The 19,094-nt window shown below is 41.3% G+C and overlaps 1 protein-coding gene across 13 annotated transcripts in view; it reads left to right on the forward strand.

Annotated features, from left to right (window-relative positions):
* The window catches only part of trpm3 (transient receptor potential cation channel, subfamily M, member 3), a 152,949-nt gene extending 138,403 nt beyond the window's left edge, over window positions 1-14,546 (forward strand). For 7 of the 13 annotated variants that reach the window (XM_086030201.1, XM_086030202.1, XM_086030205.1 and 4 more), the window contains 6 exons: window positions 1,197-1,448; window positions 4,081-4,255; window positions 7,922-8,072; window positions 9,661-9,854; window positions 10,390-10,522; window positions 11,271-14,546. In XM_086030201.1, the coding sequence (XP_085886327.1) occupies window positions 1,197-1,448; window positions 4,081-4,255; window positions 7,922-8,072; window positions 9,661-9,854; window positions 10,390-10,522; window positions 11,271-12,873 (2,508 nt within the window). In that variant the 3' untranslated portion in view covers window positions 12,874-14,546. Of the gene's footprint in view, window positions 1-1,196; window positions 1,449-4,080; window positions 4,256-6,056; window positions 6,186-7,921; window positions 8,073-9,660; window positions 9,855-10,389; window positions 10,523-11,270 lie in introns of all 13 variants that reach the window. The other 6 variants (XM_086030211.1, XM_086030199.1, XM_086030200.1 and 3 more) reach the window with 1 other exon arrangement.
* Window positions 14,547-19,094: the final 4,548 nt, after the last annotated feature.

Genomic DNA, 19,094 nt, shown 5'->3' on the forward strand with positions numbered 1-19,094 from the left:
CCTCTATCGGCGGCCATTGTGCAATGCATTTTAATCACTTTCACTGGTCACAACGATCCATTTGGTTCCAACTGTATTATGCATGTTATAGTGGTTGTAATTTGCACTCACATAGTAAGTAACTGAAGTGCATTATACAAAAGATGTTTCTAGAATCAACTTGTATTGCTGAATAACGTACCCAAAGTATTAGAAATACATTGGAACCTCTGGGTTCACAGTCACGCTATGTCAGGGTTGGTGATTGACCTCTCCAATTTTGAAACTGCATATATATATATATATATATATATATATATATATATATATATATATATATATATATATATATATATATATATATATATATATATATATATATATATATATATATATATATATATATAAAATGTTTTTATATATATATATATATATATATATATATATAAAATGTTTTTATATATATATATCTATATATATATGTGTATATATATATGTGTGTATATATATATATGTATATATATATATATATAGTCTTTTTTTCGAAAAGTACATATAATGCCGTTCTGCTTCATTATGTTTTAAAAATTCAATCAGTCAAATGGGATCCATTATTGTCCACACACTGCATAACATAACATAACAAGATCGTGTTTCGAGCTGTTATGGGAATATGTCTACCAAGATTGAAGTGCAAACGCAACGCTGCCAATTCATGGCAGCAACTGAAAAAGAAACAATGCCATTATAGTTGTACACTAACAACTTACGAAAACACAAAATAAAAGACTCCTTTCATGTTTTTAGCGTTCCACAAATCAAGAAAATATTTCGTAACGTTTTAATTCATGCCATGTAGAGATCTTGCAAGATTTGCTGTTTTCCTGCATCATATGCTTTGTGTGTCTTCAGCAAGGTATTTTTCCTGAAATTGTTGATGGAATTTGGAATCTTATGACCTCATTGGACTTCAGAGCTTCAAGTGTGACTTTCAGAATGATGCAATGTGCCTTCACAGCAATGCACATGTTCTAACGCAAACCGCTTTGGCGGTGTCAAACTGAGGATTATATCTCTTAAATGTGTATACAGTATTTGCCTTGTGTCCTCCCCGTTCAGTTCCACAATGGATTTACCTGCATTTCTTTTCTTACATATTTCAGCATCCTCTTCCCGTCTCCCTGCCCAGCTCTAATTCCTCTCCAACCCTCTTCTAGATCCTTATGTCAGAGCCAGGGAAGTTGTTACAAAAGGTCAAGGTGTGGCTTCAGGAGTATTGGAACATCACAGACCTCATGGCCATCCTCATATTTTCTGTCGGCATGGTTCTGCGTCTCCAGGAGCCCCCGCTCATGAGCTATGGACGGGTCATCTATTGCGTCAACATCATCTACTGGTACATCCGGCTGCTCGACATCTTTGGTGTCAACAAGTACCTGGGTCCCTATGTGATGATGATTGGCAAGATGGTGAGATGTAGCTGGAGCGTGATCCCCTTTTGTGTTACGTGATATAAGGCTCACCAACTTTGTTTCGTTTATATGCTGTACTGAACACTAATTGAGCCTCTAAAGCCACTTTTACACAACGCTCCTGGCGACCACGGTAGCCCCATTTCATTCAGGCCACCCAGGCCACAATTTGCCACGGCAATCACAGTACAGATGACAAACCTAGTCGCCGTATTATTAGTATTAAACGGGGTGAACGCAACAAGAGAGTATGTAATAAGGCACAAGACAGCATGCAGGGAGTCGCTAGCCGGACAGGAAGCAAATGAATTTCCCGGCATCTCACCCCACACTCACCGACAACTCTTCTAGAGCTAAGCTAGCTAAGATATGTGTTTTATTCACATACAACGACAACTGTGGCATAACTGTTTCTAACTTTTAACGTTGAGTAACAGAGACTTGCTTTCTGGTTCCAGACATGGACTAGTGAATTAGCTGTTGACATCCTGTAAAACTAGTATTATCCACCCATCCATTTTTCCCTACCGCTTATCTTCATTGGTGTCGCAAGTGTGCTCGAGCCTATCCCAGCCCACTTCGAGTGAGAGGCGGGGTACACCCAGTACTGTTTCCTAGCCAATCGCAGGGCAGAAAATGCAACTGAACGTTACGAGTAGTGAGGGAACGTACTGGCATCCGTGATAAACCGTAGGCCATAACTAAGCCGGCTTTTCAAGACAAACCACTTTTCAAGACAAAGCTGATTAGAGGCGATTATGTGGCGCTGTACACAAGCTCTCTTTGATATCACAATCACCAACTAGAGAGGGGATGGAATAACTTTGTCTGGTAATTGGCATGTACAGGTACTCTATGATGTTGTGGCTGCCTTAATCAAAGTAAGTAAGTAAAATCAAAGCAGTTCAGAGGAAAAACAAGCACAAATGCACACGGGCTTCTGAATTAATTGGAGCCATAATTAACCCGACACGCCAGATGGGTTGGGGGAAAGAGCCAGTGAAGGTTCTGAAAAGGGCAGGCGCACAAAAAATACTTGGAAGGTAATTCAGAAAACAGTGTAGGATCGAATCAGATCAACACGTACAAGAGCAAACAACACAGTGCTAACTTTGAAAAGCCGCCAATGTCTTTTGTTGAAGCCACGTGGCAGGAGAATGAAAACGTCTATAGCGTCCTGGAATGTCTTTATCTCTCAAGGAAGATGATCACTGCATGATAAAACGAAGATAAAATTACTCACGAGTCACGACACCTAAATTGGAAAGGAAAGCTTATTGCTCACACATTGTGTGTCTTAACATTAACTTTCATGCCAGTGTAAAAAGTTAAACATTGTATTATTAAAGTTAAAGAGGAAGTCAACCTAAACATTTTCTTTCAGTAATGTGTTCTATGCAGCTGCACTAGTCAAAAAAACAGCATTCTGATTAATACTGCATTTGTGCCATATGAGTTAATCAGTAAAATCCATCCGTTTTTGTCCATCTCAGGGGGCGGCCATTTTGTCACTTGCTGTCGAGTGAAAATGACATCACAGTTGCTCAGGGCTTAGATAACAACCAATTATGGCTCAACTTCAGAAAACAGGTGAGCCGCGATTGGAGTTACCTGAGCCCCGAGCAAGTGTGGTGTCATTTTCAGTTGACAGAAAGTGACAAAATGGCCGCCCCCTGAGACGGATCAAAACCAGTGGATTTTGCTGCTTAACTCATTTTCCATTTATTCTAATTGATGTCAAAATGGAAACAAACCCAAACTGAAACTCGATAAATGGTGCCCTTATGAGATTTGTATTTGAGTACCACTGCTTCAGGGCTTTGGGGTTTGGAGGGTTCCCCCGTATGTTGTAAAGATGAGATTGTGTATGGCGACCATCAGTCTGATCATTTACACTAACGTGTCACGTATTGCTAATTACGGTACTGGACTCCAACCCTTTCCAGGGCCAAACAATCACAGGATTACCAAGCCATAAAGGTTAAGTGTACAAAATTGGTACCTGTGAGGGGGCTTAGCTCTGTGACAAGCCATTCATTACACCTAAATGTACAATGATTATTTTAACATTATTTTTGTGAGTTTAGTTCGGGATTCTGAAAGAATTACTTTGGCCCAAGGGGATCCATTAATCAATTGATTTTCTATAGCTCTTATCCATACTAGACTAGCGTCACAGCTGACTTTGAGCCAGAGGCGAGGCTTTACACCTCTGGAAAATTTACCGGTCACCTGCTGTGCTGTATGGAATCTTGGTTGTTAACCTGACAAATGAATATACTTTTCAGGCTTAAAGGCTTTGAACTTTTGTTTTTTTTTACATCCTAATTGTTCTGAAGCAAGTGTGGTAACTTCCTTCATCACTTCAGGAGCGATGGAGTGTCCGAACGAATATCAAGCGAAGGTTTATCTTCTGTGCACATTAATTTGTAGTTTGATTGATCATCCGAGACTCCGAGTCAAATGAGAAACATGAAGTGCAAAAGAAGGCAGTTAGTCAAACTGTCCTCTTCAGAGGAGTGTGCTTCACTGTGAGCTCTTAGGTCCAAATCTTTTCTTTTTGTTCTCCTGCTCTGTTTTCGAGCAACCTTCGTCCTTTGCTAACCCTCGTCTTCGCCCCTTCTGTCAGATGATCGACATGATGTACTTTGTGATCATCATGTTGGTGGTGCTCATGAGCTTTGGGGTGGCGCGGCAGGCCATCCTCAACCCCAATGAAGACCCCTCCTGGATGTTGGCACGGAACATCTTCTTCATGCCGTACTGGATGATCTACGGCGAGGTGTTTGCAGACCAGATTGACCGTAAGTTCACTACCAAGAGCTCTTGACTCTAAGGAGAGAAGCAAGTAATAGATGGATTTTGTCGTAGCAGAATTTGACACTAGGATTCTACAAGTATAAAAATACTGCTATTAGAGATGTCATGATATCCAAACGTCACAACACAATAATATCACGATATGACCCTCGCGATATGATGATTATCACAATATTGTGGAGAGGTTGGCGATATATAAAAATCTCACGATACTGTATAAAAGCTCACGAGATTGTAAAAAGAGAAAAGAAAAATAGCTCATGAAAAAAAATACATCACAATATTCTGTTTTTGTCCATAATCACAGCATTCACAGAGAAATAGGCTTGGCCAGTCATGCGCTCTTATTGGCTCAGCTCAGCTGCGAGCTCAAAATATTATGGTGTATGTAGTTCACAATGCTGTATTTGGCTGAAGCGGGCCGACGGAGATGTTGAAAAATATTTGCTGGTATGACGATGGGATCTTTTATTGGTTAGAAGATAGTTTTGTTCATGTGATCAATAATCTGTTTCATTTTGTTGTGTGGGAGTGTGTATGGTTTCTGTAGAACACGAAATACAAATACAAATAAAAAAAAAACATGAGCAGTTGCATGTAAATGTTGCATGTAAATTTAAATGCACTAATAAACTAACCACCAGAGGGTGCTGGAACTGAATAAATGGAAAACAACGTGGGCTTTTAAACAGATTTGCCTCTATTAATATCGTGACATGACAACGACGATATTGTGGCAAATTTAATATCGCGATATCACGATATTGCCGATATTGTGACATCCCTAACTGCTTGGCTGTTCATGGAGGAAAATGATCAAATGTTGTTTTCTCTGACACAAACCGCGCATTTTCTGTCAAGTTAATACATCAGTATTTCATTTTGGTACTAATTTCTCTTACGCTTCAATTGTTAATGTCATTTTAAGGCAGGGATGGGCATCTTAAATGCCAGACGGGGCCACAATTTTTCGTCAGTGCTACTTTATAAGCCATATAGGACCATGCACTTTTTCACCAGATGTGTGACAAAAATCCCATTGCCATTCAGAGTACATGCTCTTAATATATTTAATTTTTGATCATATATTTCTATAATCACATATAAAAGATCCACTATCCTAACCCAACTGCAAAAGGTTTGAAGCAAACAACAAGATAAGCACACAATGTAATTTTTGCCCCAAAGGGCTCTTTTGCCTACAAATTACAATTCAAGGATGGCACAAAACAGCAAAACAAGTAACCAACATTAAGGGCAAGAACAATTTTTTTTTCTGCAAAAATCAACTCACTCAAAATTTTAATATTTTTATCAACTCAGTACATCACGTCTTGCATATCATTCTAAATTTGCCCCAAAAATATTAAGTCTGCTTACGTTGTACTATAGGGCAGTATAAGACCCAGTGTAAGTGCAACTAAGACATGTCTGCCATCTAGTGGGGATCAGTGATATTACAATTTAAAACCTGCAGTTCGGCAATCGCACATTTGCCTATTCATCGACCCCCCCAATATTTTTTCGGATTTTGGGTTTTTCAAAAAGAAAAAAAAAGAAAAAACATTATTTTCATGGAAAATTCATCAAGGGCCCCACAGGCCACCAGTTGCCCATCCGTGCTGTAGAGAAACATGAATACAGCACTGTAGTATAGACTGTGTTGGGTCTGTTTGAGAATGTATCTGCGTGCTGTTCCTTTTGTGGATGTGTTTGGTTGTCTATTACGGGAGGAGTGGCCCAAAGAGAAGAGATCTGAAATAATGTTTTCATTCTGTGTTTCAGATATTCATAGTAGGAAGTTACAGCACAGGCTGAATGAAAAACTCTGGCTGGTCGAAAATTACTTACGAACTCTGGGAACCTGGCGTAGTAGTGGTGCATCCCACATTGCCCAGTGCTCTCAAAATTCCAGTAAATCTTACTCAATATAGATTGAATAATGACATTGACTTTAATTCACTGCCCCTGCTTCATCATCCTCACTTTACCTCCACGCCATGCCCACTCTTGCCACTAGAGGCCACAAGTGTGCATGCAATACCACACACTTGGTTGAAGTTGCCTTTTTTGTTTTGATGTCTTGGGTCAGCTACTGAATAAAATTGAGGGTGTCCCCAAAAATGTGGCCTCATTAATCACACCAATATTTGAGTACTACAGTACATAGAAAAGTCATAGAAAATTGTAATAAAAAATAATATATATGTATAGATGTGTGTGTGTGTATATATATATATATATATATATATATATATATATATATATATATATACTCTCCTATATATATATATATATATATATACTCTCCTATATATATATATATATATATGTGCACACACCGGTATATAATTATCAGCAACATACTCAAACTGATTTGATCAATTTCACATTGATATAATTTGTCCTGAATTTTTGATGCGCAAAGAAATAAGAACAAGAGTGTTAAATAGCGTTAGATAGTGCACACTAAAAATACTAAACTTAGTTTATACGCATCTCGTTAAAAAAAGCTAATTCGAGTTAGAATTAGTAAAGTTATTGAGTTATTAGACTGTAAAATTATGTCAGTTTTTGGGACACTTTGTATTATACCAGATGCTAGAAAAACTATATTTTAATATTTGATCCCCTTGTAGTTTGACCGAAGGCTACCTCCTGTCTGCAACTCTCCCCCTCACTGGCTGCCTTATAGCCATTATTACATGGCAGTAACACTTTTTAAATAAGGTGTTTCACTGTCTGTCATGTTTTTGTTTTTTTTTGTCATTCCAACAGCAATGGGAACTATCAAAGTTGAAAATTGCGATAGTCCCTTGATGTTTCTTGCCACCAGTTTTCAAGCCGTCGCTTTAAAAAGCTTGACTATAAGAAATGCCCTTGCCATGTCAAACCTATCTGTCACACAAACCGCACGTCACCCTCCTTTATTGCTGACTCAGCTTCTCGCTGGAGCCGCGCAGCAAAAGCCAGACTCCCCCCAAAAACGAGACACATAATAAGCAACTCAGTGCATCCTGATCAGCCACCCGCCATCATGTGTAAACTGTTTTTTCACGTGGTTCAGTTGTCAGAGTTCTTGATTTTGTAGCGTACAAATTCTGAAAGCAGACAATTACTTCAGTTCTCTGTCTTTGGGCTGCATTGTGTGAACAATTGACGAGCATGACTAGATTGAATCCGAAAAAGGCAAACAAACCAAGAACCGAGGCTGAATGTTCCGCTGGTTATCCACAGCAACTGAACCATCACAGATGGAAAAAACACCGAATGTATCTTAAATACATTCCAAAGCTGCCATTGAGTGAAGCTATGGCTAAGCTACCCCAGATGTGACGATATATCTCAAACATGTGTTTCAATATATCGTCAACGTGTTTTTGTTTGGTCCCTGTTCCCTCATTAAGAGAAGCATAACATAAACATATGCTTCTTGTTTGTTTGCGAGGGGGGGAAAAGTGCATTTTGTCTTTTTTTTCATTTTCTTTTTTTGTTCTGCTTGCTCTTATCACATTTTTTAACATTACGATCACGTCTCGCTCAGTTGGCTTATTTCAGTGTCCTTTTGCACATTTGATCTACTGACGTCATAAGAGATACTTTAGCTCTAAGCGTCCCGTGCATTAATGTTTGTTTTGTTTGTTGTGCAGCTCCCTGTGGGCAGAACATCACCACCGAGGATGGAGTGGTGGTCGCTCTGCCGCCGTGTAAGACGGGCGCCTGGATTGTCCCGGCCATCATGGCCTGCTACCTGCTGGTGGCCAACATACTGCTGGTCAATCTCCTCATCGCTGTGTTCAAGTATGTAAACCATCCTGGTCTTGTGTGTGCATGTCCCAAAGCAATCTTGTTTGTGACAACAGCATCCAAATGTCACTTCTTTTTTTTTTACATTTATGACAAGTTTTGCAATTTCAGTTTTTTCAAAAAGCTTCAAGTAATAGCTTATGTTGTTACATAATGTATCTTATGCAAACACACGCACGTTCATGCACAGATTGTTTGTGTTCATATTTTTAAGATTTATTAAATCATAATAAACGTGTATTTTTATTATGAATGTACTGTTCCTCTTGCTGGATGTAATAGCTGCTCTCCAAATGCCTCGTGTTGTTCCTTGGTAAAGGGCTAGGTACCAATAAGATACGCTTCTGCCCACTCGGTTTTGGCAGTGTTAAGGTTGTGTTTGACAGCTGCTGATTGCTCAAGTACAATGAAATGAAATGAAATGAAATGCTTAACAATGGGAAGTCGGTACGGGCAAAGCTTTATCACTCTCCGAAGCATCCTCTGAATTGAGCTTTTTTTTTTTATGCTAATTTCCAGTGCAGCCTCCGGATAGTCATGTCATGTCATCTTCCAAACCGCTTATCCTATATAGGGTCGCGGGGAGTTGCTGGAGCCTATCCCAGCCGTCAATGGGCGAAGGCAGACTACACCCCGAACTGGTCGCCAGCCAGTCGCAGGGCACACATAGACACTGTCACTGAGCGGGAATCGATCCCACGCTGCCTGCACACAACTCAGGCGTGTGTACCACTACACTATCAGCGGACCCTCCGGATAGTGTTTTCCTTAATTGCGTGAACAGTGTTGTCATCACTGATGGTGGTAGCTGGCCTTCTGCTGCGTGGATGGTCAAGATGTCGTGTTTGGAGAAACTCGCTATGAATATCCGAGTATTGCACCATGCGTGAGGGCTTTAAAGCTTCCCAAATTGGTGCTTAACTGCTGCCGGAGACCGAAATAAAAAACGTCCTTTCTGCCAGGCGGCATTTTTGCAGCGCTGCTTCATTGTCAAGGGTGCTCACCAAAACCGCAAAGTCGGAGGTGTCATATCTGTCTGAATTATACCTGAAGCAAATCAGAAAAAAAAAGGAATTGTACAGTGACTTTTTGGACACTCTGTATATAACTAAAAACCCTTCAAGGTATGTAGAAAGTCAGTGCAATCAGAAAATCTATAAAATGCATACAGTGTATGTTATCTCAGGGCACTTTTAACATTCCTGATATGCACTGGCAGAGCGGGGGTTGGGGGCGCAGGGACACTGGCTCCCCATGAAATTTGCTTGGACCCCTTGCGTCAGACCAGATAATTAACTTTTGGCGTATTTTCAGATTTTTTTTTTATTTCCCACCCGTCACCCGTAGGGAACATATAATACATTTTTATCAGGGTTTTCTGAAGATTTTGGGGGGTTTGTAAAAAAAAAAAAAATTGGTGCGGATCCCCTGAGTTATTTTTGCCTCCCCATTGCCCCTCCAAGAAAAATATCCTAGCTCCACATGTTAAAACCAACTGATATTTTAACTGTAGTATGTATCCAATATTATCTAATCATCATCATCATCATCATCATCATCCTATGTGACTGTGTTATCATAGCAACACGTTCTTCGAGGTGAAGTCCATCTCCAACCAGGTTTGGAAGTTCCAGCGCTACCAGCTTATCATGACCTTCCACGAGCGTCCGGTCCTTCCTCCTCCGCTCATCATCTTCAGTCACATCACCATGGTGCTCAAGCACCTGTGCTGTCGCTGGCGCAAGCACGACGACGACGAGAGGGACTACGGACTTAGTAAGTGACAATGAAGCACTGACGTTTTGAAACCCAAAACAGGAAAAAATGGGTTTTAAATGAACTGCGAGGATTCGGTTGATGTGTTGCACATGGGCACCTCGATAGTAGTCAGGAAGCAGACTAGCATCTCTCAGATGAGTTACTGTCACCCCAATTATGTTTTTTTTTTTGGATGGGTGGAATTGATCACGTTCTGTCCAGTCACCTTTCTTTGCAATTGATAGGTAGTTAAAAATATAGTTTTCGCTATTAGATGTGTGCCATTTTTGTGGGATGCATTGTGACAGGATGCGTCATCTGAGTGAGGGTCGCCTCGTCCACTGAGCTTTGCTGGGAAGTAATCCAGTTCTCACATCACACTGCAAACCTTTGAGAGCTTCCATTTAGATACCCACGACATTAACTGTCCGACTTTGTTCTGATCAATCAGCACAAGCTTTATTGTTCGAGGCCACTTCAAACATTACACAGTCAAATAGGTCATCAATATGCCGCCGCCATTGTAACGGCCTCAAACTTTTGTCATCCGCAGAGCTTTTCATCACAGAGGACGAGCTGAAGAAGGTCCACGACTTTGAGGAGCAGTGCATCGAAGAATATTTCAGAGAGAAGGATGACCGATTCCACTCATCGAATGACGAAAGGATCAGAGTCACTTCTGAAAGGTTTGTCTGCTATATAAACAAGTTTCCTGTCATTACATTAGAGTAAGGATGTTATCAAGCATTTCTGTATTCCTATTAAGGAAGATCCTAAGGATCTAATAATGTATCATTGTATGGAATTGATTGACTACTTTGCTGCAACCACCAGAGGCACTGTTGATTTAGTCACAGCTAATTTGTAGCAGTTCTGGGCGATTTAAAAAAAAAAAAAAAGATTTAGCAGCTTCTGTAGTTCAGAGTTGACGCGTACTGTTTACACTAACTGCATGACTGCCAACAGAGAGGAGCTAGTCCATAAAAACAAGTCACTATTTAAATATTTAAGTAAAGTATTCTATCATTTCAATTGTTTTGTTTTCCAAAAATGCACTCTTTTTTTTCTATTTTTTTCTCTAGCACATCAGGTTTTCATAATAATAGTATAAAAACAATGATATAATATAGCAATATATTGGTAATATTTTTGAATTACGGATTAGGTTCAGCAATGGGGATTTTTTTTTCTGAAACGTCACAGCTATAAATTACAAAGCATGGTTAATAAGTTTTGCGCAAGCTTTTGTAGATCAAATTTTTTTTTTTAAATGAAAATATCTCAAACAGCTGATGTACTGGAAAAAGGAAAGACGTTTTTTACATTAGTGTCAAATATAAATTTAGGACATAAAAAATTCAATCAAGCAAGACAATGTAGTCCAATGTCCATGCTTAGTAGTCACTGACATGTTTTCATAATTACTGTTGTTAGGGTGGAGAACATGGCGATGCGTCTTGAGGAAGTCAACGAGAGGGAACACTTTATGAAGGCCTCGCTGCAGACTGTTGACATCCGCCTAGCGCAAATGGAGGAGCTGATCGGACGAATCGCAGTGGCGTTGGAGCGCGTGACGGGTGTGGAACGCGGTGAAGTCAACAAAGTTCGATCACGGACGTCGTCCGACTGCACCGACTCGGCGTACATCCTCCGTCAAGGCGAGTGCGCGGACGCCGCCTACATCCTTCGCCAAAGCAGCTTCAACAGCACCGAGGGGAACACGTACCGCCTGCAGGAGGCGCTGGAGTGCACGGCCGAGGGCTCCATGTCCCCGCCCTCTCCGACCGGTGCGGCGCCACGGACGAGAAGCCATTCGTTTTACGTCGGAGGCGGTCGCGGCGGCGAGCGCGCCAGTGGCGCCGAACGGGCCAACAGCTTCTTCAAAGAGCGCTCGCTCAGTCTCCATCGAGCCAACAGCTCGCAGTCCGTGTCGTCGTCCGCCGCCGCCAAAGAGTCTAAGCCCCTGCCCCTGGCGACGCTGTCAGTCTCCCAGCAGCACCGTCCATCATCGTGCATCGATATCTATGTCTCGACTTCGGAGGAGGTGGCACCCGCCGAGGTTTTTCTGGACTCCCTGCGCGTGGCCCCGCCCCTCCAGAGAGAGGCGTCGCTGCAGTCCGACACCGTCGAGGCGTTGCTGCCGGGAGGCCGGGACTTGGGCAGCGCCGCCACCGGCGGTTCGGGCGACAGGCACTCGGAGGGCGGCGCGGCAAGCAGCGGGACAGCCGGAGCCGTGTTTGACGACAGCGCGGCGGCTGATCTGTCTTTGTGCTCGGCCCACCTGTTACCGGACGCCGGCCTCCCCCCTTGGGACGCGGAAGCGTCGCCGCCCCCCTCGGCCGGGCCGCTGGAGCGCTCGAAGAGCAGCCGCCTCCTCTCCACGGTGGGCACGTCCTTCCTGGAAGAGCCTACTTTGGTCAAGTCCCACAGCCTCATGTTCACGGCGAGGAGCTGCTACGGCGGACTGGGTGCGGGCGTCCAGGTAAAAGCCGCAGAGTACACCAGCATCACTGACTGCATCGACACACGCTGCGTCTCCTCACCGTACACCCCCGTAGAACGCTCCCACTCCCCCGGCGGCTCCACGTCGTTCCCTTTTGATAAGCCCTCAGACGTTGGCTCCTCTCATCCCGAGAGAGAGGCCGAGCTCAGTCACACGGAGTCTGATCCGGAGGACCTGATTCCAGCCCCTGACACCCCTCGTGTGGGGACCCTCGCCGGGGCCCCTCTCTGCTCCCCCTTCTCCAGGCTGGAGCGAGCGAACAGCTGCTCTTCAGACGACTCCCATCCTTCGCTCACGCTGGCCCCTCCGCACAGGAAGAGCCTGTCGGTGAGTGAGAGGATGGAGAGGGGACCGGGTCTGGGGGCAGACAGGGGGCCTGGGCCCGGGGGTCGGGGTCTGGCGGGAACCAGAAACCCCTTCCTCAGGAGCAAGTCCGGGGCACGGCCTGACACAGCAAAGACTGACAGCCTCTCCATGAGGAAGCTGGCTGCTCCATCAGCATTCCGCAGCTTCGATAGACAGAACTACACGTGACAAGACACGCATCACACACACACGCACACTCACACGCACACACACACACACATCTCACACACACATCTCACACGCTGAAAGGACCAGGGAAGGCGTGAACGCAGGACCACCTTGTTCTTAGATTTCCACCTGAACCAGATCTGGATCAGCAGCTGGAGTGCGTGAGCGGGTCCTTCTGTACACCTGTCAAAAACAAAGCGCTATGAATTTAGATTAGGTTTCACCGACTCCCCTCTTGTAGCTAATTTAACTCTCAGCGGAACCTGTGTTTGTGCTCTATGTCTTCCACCCACTACCTTGACATCATCTTTGTGTCACGTCACGGAAGGTAAGAAACTGGAACTGCAAAGGTAAGGCAAAGATAAGGAAGTAATGCATTTAAAACGACACAAAATGCACAGCATAGTGTTTATTATATCACACAGTCTTCACGGGACGATAAAACAAAATAATGTAGCTGCTTCCTCCAAAAATCATTTCAGAATCCTGCAGCACTTTGTAGCTGTCATGGCAACCGCTAACTTGACATCCATCCATGCGCTTATCCTGCTTAGGCCAGTCAATCACTGGGACATTTAGTGGGAATTGACCCCGTGTTAACTCCACAAACGGCTATGCTGCTTTTGGCTCCTTCCTGACCATTCCTGGAAGGTAGCTTGTTTCCATCATCTAAAGCAGTCTTTGAACAAACACGGCAGGCTTTATGGCACGTAATGTGTCAAGTTACGCCTGTCAGCAATCTGCCTGTGCGGCGATCCAAGCAGTAAACACAAGGACGAATGGCCGCCTGATAAGACACACGCGAAAAACACATGCTCGTGCTACTAGATTGCCTTTGAAAGGCGGTGCGGAAAAGAAGGAAGTACGCCCATCTGTTTACTCATCATCACACACATTGCTTCTCTTCACCCGCAACCAAAATGACATATTTTGGTTTTGTCACAGCGTAGGCCTCTTATTTCAATCTCTGTCTGTCACCGTCGTCCTTTTGCTTTCATTCAACTGGACATACTTTGAACGCGTGCAGTTCTCAATCACCTGAGCCCACGTCAAAGTCGACCTACGCGTCATCGCTTTACATCATTTTATATTCCACAACCGCTTTCCCGCGAATTCCACTGTTTTTCAGTCTTTCTTTGTGATTAAGTTCATAGTCTGCAGTGGTTTTGAACTGGACTTTCATATTCTCTCCACCCTATTAACATGTACAATAATGTGCAAAAGTCATAGGCTACCACTGCCTTAATGTTTTTTTTTTTATGTGATGAAATAAGAAAACTGGTAGATGAACCAAGGAATTCTAATTAGAGTGTGTCTGCCGATCCTTAAAAAGTCTTACGTTTGAGATTTAAAACCTGAGTTGTCCTTGCCACTTTATCCTTCAATTTGTTGTTCAATTGGTCTTGGACAATATGGACAAAATACGGGCATTCATGCAAAATAATATATTTCATTTTTGATAACAGATTTTTCAATGCATGGATAAAAGATCCACTGTCCTAACCCAACAACAAAGGGTTGAAGCAATCAACAAAGTAACAATGTACTGTGATTTTTTTTTTCTCCTAGTGCAAAGGGCTCTCGCATAAAAACTACCATCCAATGACCATACAAAATTGCTTAACAAGAAACCAAAGTTAACTGCAAGAACTAATTTTATATATATATATATATATATATATATATATATATATATATATATATATATATATATATATATATATATATATGTATATATATAATTAGAAAAAAAATATATATATATATATTTTTTTTTTCTTCACAAAAATCAACCCACTCAAAATTTGTATATTATTGATGAACTGTGTTTGTCATGCATTTCATTCCAAATCCGGAAAAACAATAACTAAGATGTCTGCCATCTAGTGGTGATGGGTGATATTATCACTTAACTAACTACAGTCGACCTTTGCATATTCGTAGTTCGGCACCCGCTGATTCACATATTCACAGATTTTTTTCCCCCCCAATATTTTTTCTATCTTGGATTTTTTTCCGGACTTTTTTCCCCATTTCTCCCCATTATACGTGGAAAACGTTTTATAGACACAGGTATATACGAGTAAATATATATATATATATATATATATATATATATATATATATATATATATATATATATATATATATATATATATATATATATATATATATATATATATATATATATATATATATATATATATATATATATATATATATATATATATATATATATATATATATATATATATATAGCCGGTCTATATTGTTTCCTGCCATTGGACCAGTCCAGGGTGTTTCCACCTCTCGCCCAAAGACAGCTAAGATGGACTCCAGCTTACACACGATCCTAATGAGGATAAGCGCTATAGAAAATGGATGGATGCATTTTTTTCCAGGAATACAACAGGTAATATTTTACGTTAATAAAACCTCCACCTGCAACATGCATTCACTGTGAAATTGGATTGCAAGCAAATAGAATATAGAGCACATGTTGCCACTATTGGCCGTCATATACATTGAAGGAGAGGTCTTAAATTTGATGTGTCCGATAGCGGTGCGGATACAGAATTTATTTTTCACATTACTATCATACTTCATATTGGAAGACTAATAAATAAACACAAGTATGGCACTTTTGATATGTGGCCTTGGCAGAGGTCTATTGCATTTTATTTTTTTATGCATAATACAGTGTATGATCGTTATGGCATTCCTCAAATTAATATACTAAGACATAATGGTGGCCTAAGAGTTTTGCACAGTACTGTTCATGACTGGGTTCAGATAGTAGGAAGGCTCCCTTGCCAACAAAACAATAAAACTAGACAATAGCTGAGTTTTGAATAGGATAAAGAAGGAAAAAGAGGGTCATTACGTTTTTCACTTCTTTACCAGTGGTGTTTTTGGTTAAGCTGTAGTAGGAGAAATTAAAGGACCAATGTATAGAATTGAATGGTTGTGAGCTAAAACATTACGGCTAACTGCTAGTAAATGATTGAAAAATTTTTTTGCAAAAGTGAGTCACGCACACATGTGAAAGTGCCTTCCAAACACAGCTACATATCACTGACGGGTCCGAGCTCAAATGGAGGGTTAGAAGGACTTTACTTTACGTAATTGGGGGAAGAATCTTTAAAGGTTTGTTGGAAATAGAAACTTTGGCCAAGGTTTGCATGCACGTGGCTCCTAGCTGTGGTTGACTCCAATTGTGCCACAAAAACGCAACTCATCAGTTTTTGGTGGTGCTGCAGCATGGTGGGCCCCATGTAAGAGGACCGTAGATACAAAGGGCTCTTTTTAATACGATGTTAATTCTTCAAATGAGGACATAACTATAAATATTCCGCTTAATTTTCCAACCAACAAATCACACACGCTTATAGTGTCATTCATCCAGTTTATTCTATAATACATTTTATATCCTTATTTAATGTTTTGTTGAAATCACAGACAATTAAATGCCAGTTTGATTTGCAAATATTTATAGAATTTTGTTAATGAAAAGAAAGCGCTACATATATACTGATGTATTTATGAGAAAATAAAGGTGTCTATTAGAAGTATTTGAAATAGTTTTTATCATGTGATGAAAAATGGAAAGGCAAGGCAACTCTTGCCTGCATACCAAATTTTCGGGTGCCTTTGGGGCATGGATGAAATACAGTATGTTGGAGTTCAGTCACATATTTTTTTACTTTATATGTTCCCCCCACATCATAAAAATTGAAATATCCGTGGTTGATGTAAGCATGTGGCCTCAGCACAGACATCTGCTTTAGCTCTTTAAATGTACAAAGTGGATGCTTGTTGGAATGAGCTGGCAGCAACGTTGCTTGTATGGACGTCTGTTTGTTGCCCAAAAGGCATTGACGACAACGCGTATGTTTTTGCATGGAGAGATGAAGTCATGTAATACGGACTCTGTTTGATAGTGATTCGTTTTAGTGTCACGCAATAGCCTGTATGTTAACTCACAGTGTATGCTAACCTGTATGTTAACTCACAGTGTTGCAAAACTACAACACCCATCATGTTCAAGATGCCCTCAGTAGATAACATTAGTACCTGTGTTGTCAATTTAAGAGATGGGATATAACTGTGATCGTACAGTGGAACCATAAAAGTTGAAAGGAATCTGGGATCTTGCACTTGTTTGGATTGGAGGGGGCGTCAAACTGTCAACTATCATAAAACTTGTTTGGTTGACAGCTCATTTTAAGTAACAATTTAACATTGTTAACTGGGGTATGTAATGGGCATTCATATCTAAATAAACAAATTACAAAATTACTCAGTTGGTCAAAACGTATAATTGATTGTTGATTATTGGGGTCTTGACACAAATGTGGGCAAAACGAAATGTACCATTCGGCTGCAAGCGCTGCTTCAAATCAGAGCTACAATTAATATTTGTATTGAAAATACTTCTCGGACACGAATATAAAATTATCAAATGAACGTCAGACGCGGTCATAAAAAAAATGAACAATTTTGACATCACTGCTCAAACTGGACTAACAATAATGTAGTCCTACTAGTATTTTCCGTCCATTTTCTATAGTACTTGTCTAGGAGTTTACGCTAGCTGACTTTTGGCAAAGGCGGGCTACACCCTGGACTTGTCACCAGCCATTTGCAGCTTTCATGGACACCTATGGACAATTTAGAGTCTTCAACAAACCTAACATGCGTGTTTTCAAAATGTACCCGGAGAAAACCTACTAAAGCAAAGGGAGAGCCCTACTAGGACTACTGTAGTCTAAACCAGTGTTTCCCGACCCTTATTGAACGCATATTTCAGCTTTATTTATCAAGAAAAACAGACAGAGCTAGTAAATATTTGGCGACACCAAACTACATATGGGATGGATCCACTTCTCCAGTCAGCTAATGGCGTAATCCCGGTTGATTCGCAATGGCTGCTAGCTATTCTCACATCATTCAAGTTGGTTACCCTCCCCTATACTGCCATCAGTTCCATCCCGAAATCATGTTCAATCACTATTTTAGCACGCTAAAAATGACTTAGTGCGCTGTCACTGATTAAAATGGCATATTACAATATGTTGCCAGCACACCTTGGTGGCTAGCTGCTAGCGGCGAGTGACAGATTTGTTTTCACAGGCAGTTTAATAGGCAAAAATCAATCTGGACCCTTCCCTCCGATGCTGACAGCCTGACACAGTTCCTGCTGTGTCACCATATTTTAAATAGCCGGCAAAGCAGGCTTACTCAAAAGTAGTTTCGATGTCACTTCCTGTCTGTGGCTGATGATGAGGATTTTGCTAAATATGGCGCCCTCATGAAGTTCATTATTATCCTGTTTGATTCTTACTCCACGAATGCAATATTAATCAGAGTACCGTGTTTAGCACTGGCACATGCAATGTTATCTTGCATAAAACATTTGCTTAATTTGTTCCGCTTTAAGGTACGGTAATTATGACTTTCGGCATATCACTATACGAGACTGGCATAGCCAGATGAACAAATCACATTTGTACTATCGATAATTTTTGGTTTATTTATCTCCTGCATCACACCTTATGATCAAACAGGTTGGGAATACCTGGGCTAAAACTTCACACCGTTTGTATTGACGTTATAGGTCCAAATTAGCGCTTTTTCCGTAATGAATGCGTGTTGCGTCGCAACCACCAAATGTCCGAGGTCGAGTGCGTTGTATGCTAGGGATCCCCCGTAGCTTAACTTTGATCACATTTATAGTTATAACTGTTTCAAGCCAAAGAAATAGCAAGAGTTTCTTTGGGGGTTCCACTGTACATGATTGAAAGTGAGAAGCGTGACCCAAAGTCAGTGCTCAGGGACAAGAATACTTCCGTGATGTAAGATAGTAAAAGTATATCAGGCGCGATGGGAATAGATTTACACCACGATATAGAGTAGAAAACAACACTCTTCACATTGTAAGGCATAAAATCTAAATCTTGACTGTTTTGTGTCTTCGGGGATCACAACAAAATGAATGTTGTCACTTGATGAAAGCACAGACATTTCCATCCTAATGCCTAAAACAACAGTGGGGTAGTTTGAGGTCGTTTTTCCTGGAACAGATGGCCGTGGCCCCTCACGTGCTAAAGCGAAGCGTTTTTTTTTTTTTTGCCAAATAAGCTGAATGGTGTTTTCCTGACATGCAGTGTGCATAGCTGAGGCCTCACTCGAGGCAGGCGTCGTATAGCTCCAATCAAGTT

Source organism: Filicampus tigris, chromosome 5 (assembly GCF_054856515.1).
Source record: "Filicampus tigris isolate MCC_2025a chromosome 5, RoL_Ftig_1.0, whole genome shotgun sequence".
NCBI lineage: Eukaryota > Metazoa > Chordata > Actinopteri > Syngnathiformes > Syngnathidae > Filicampus > Filicampus tigris.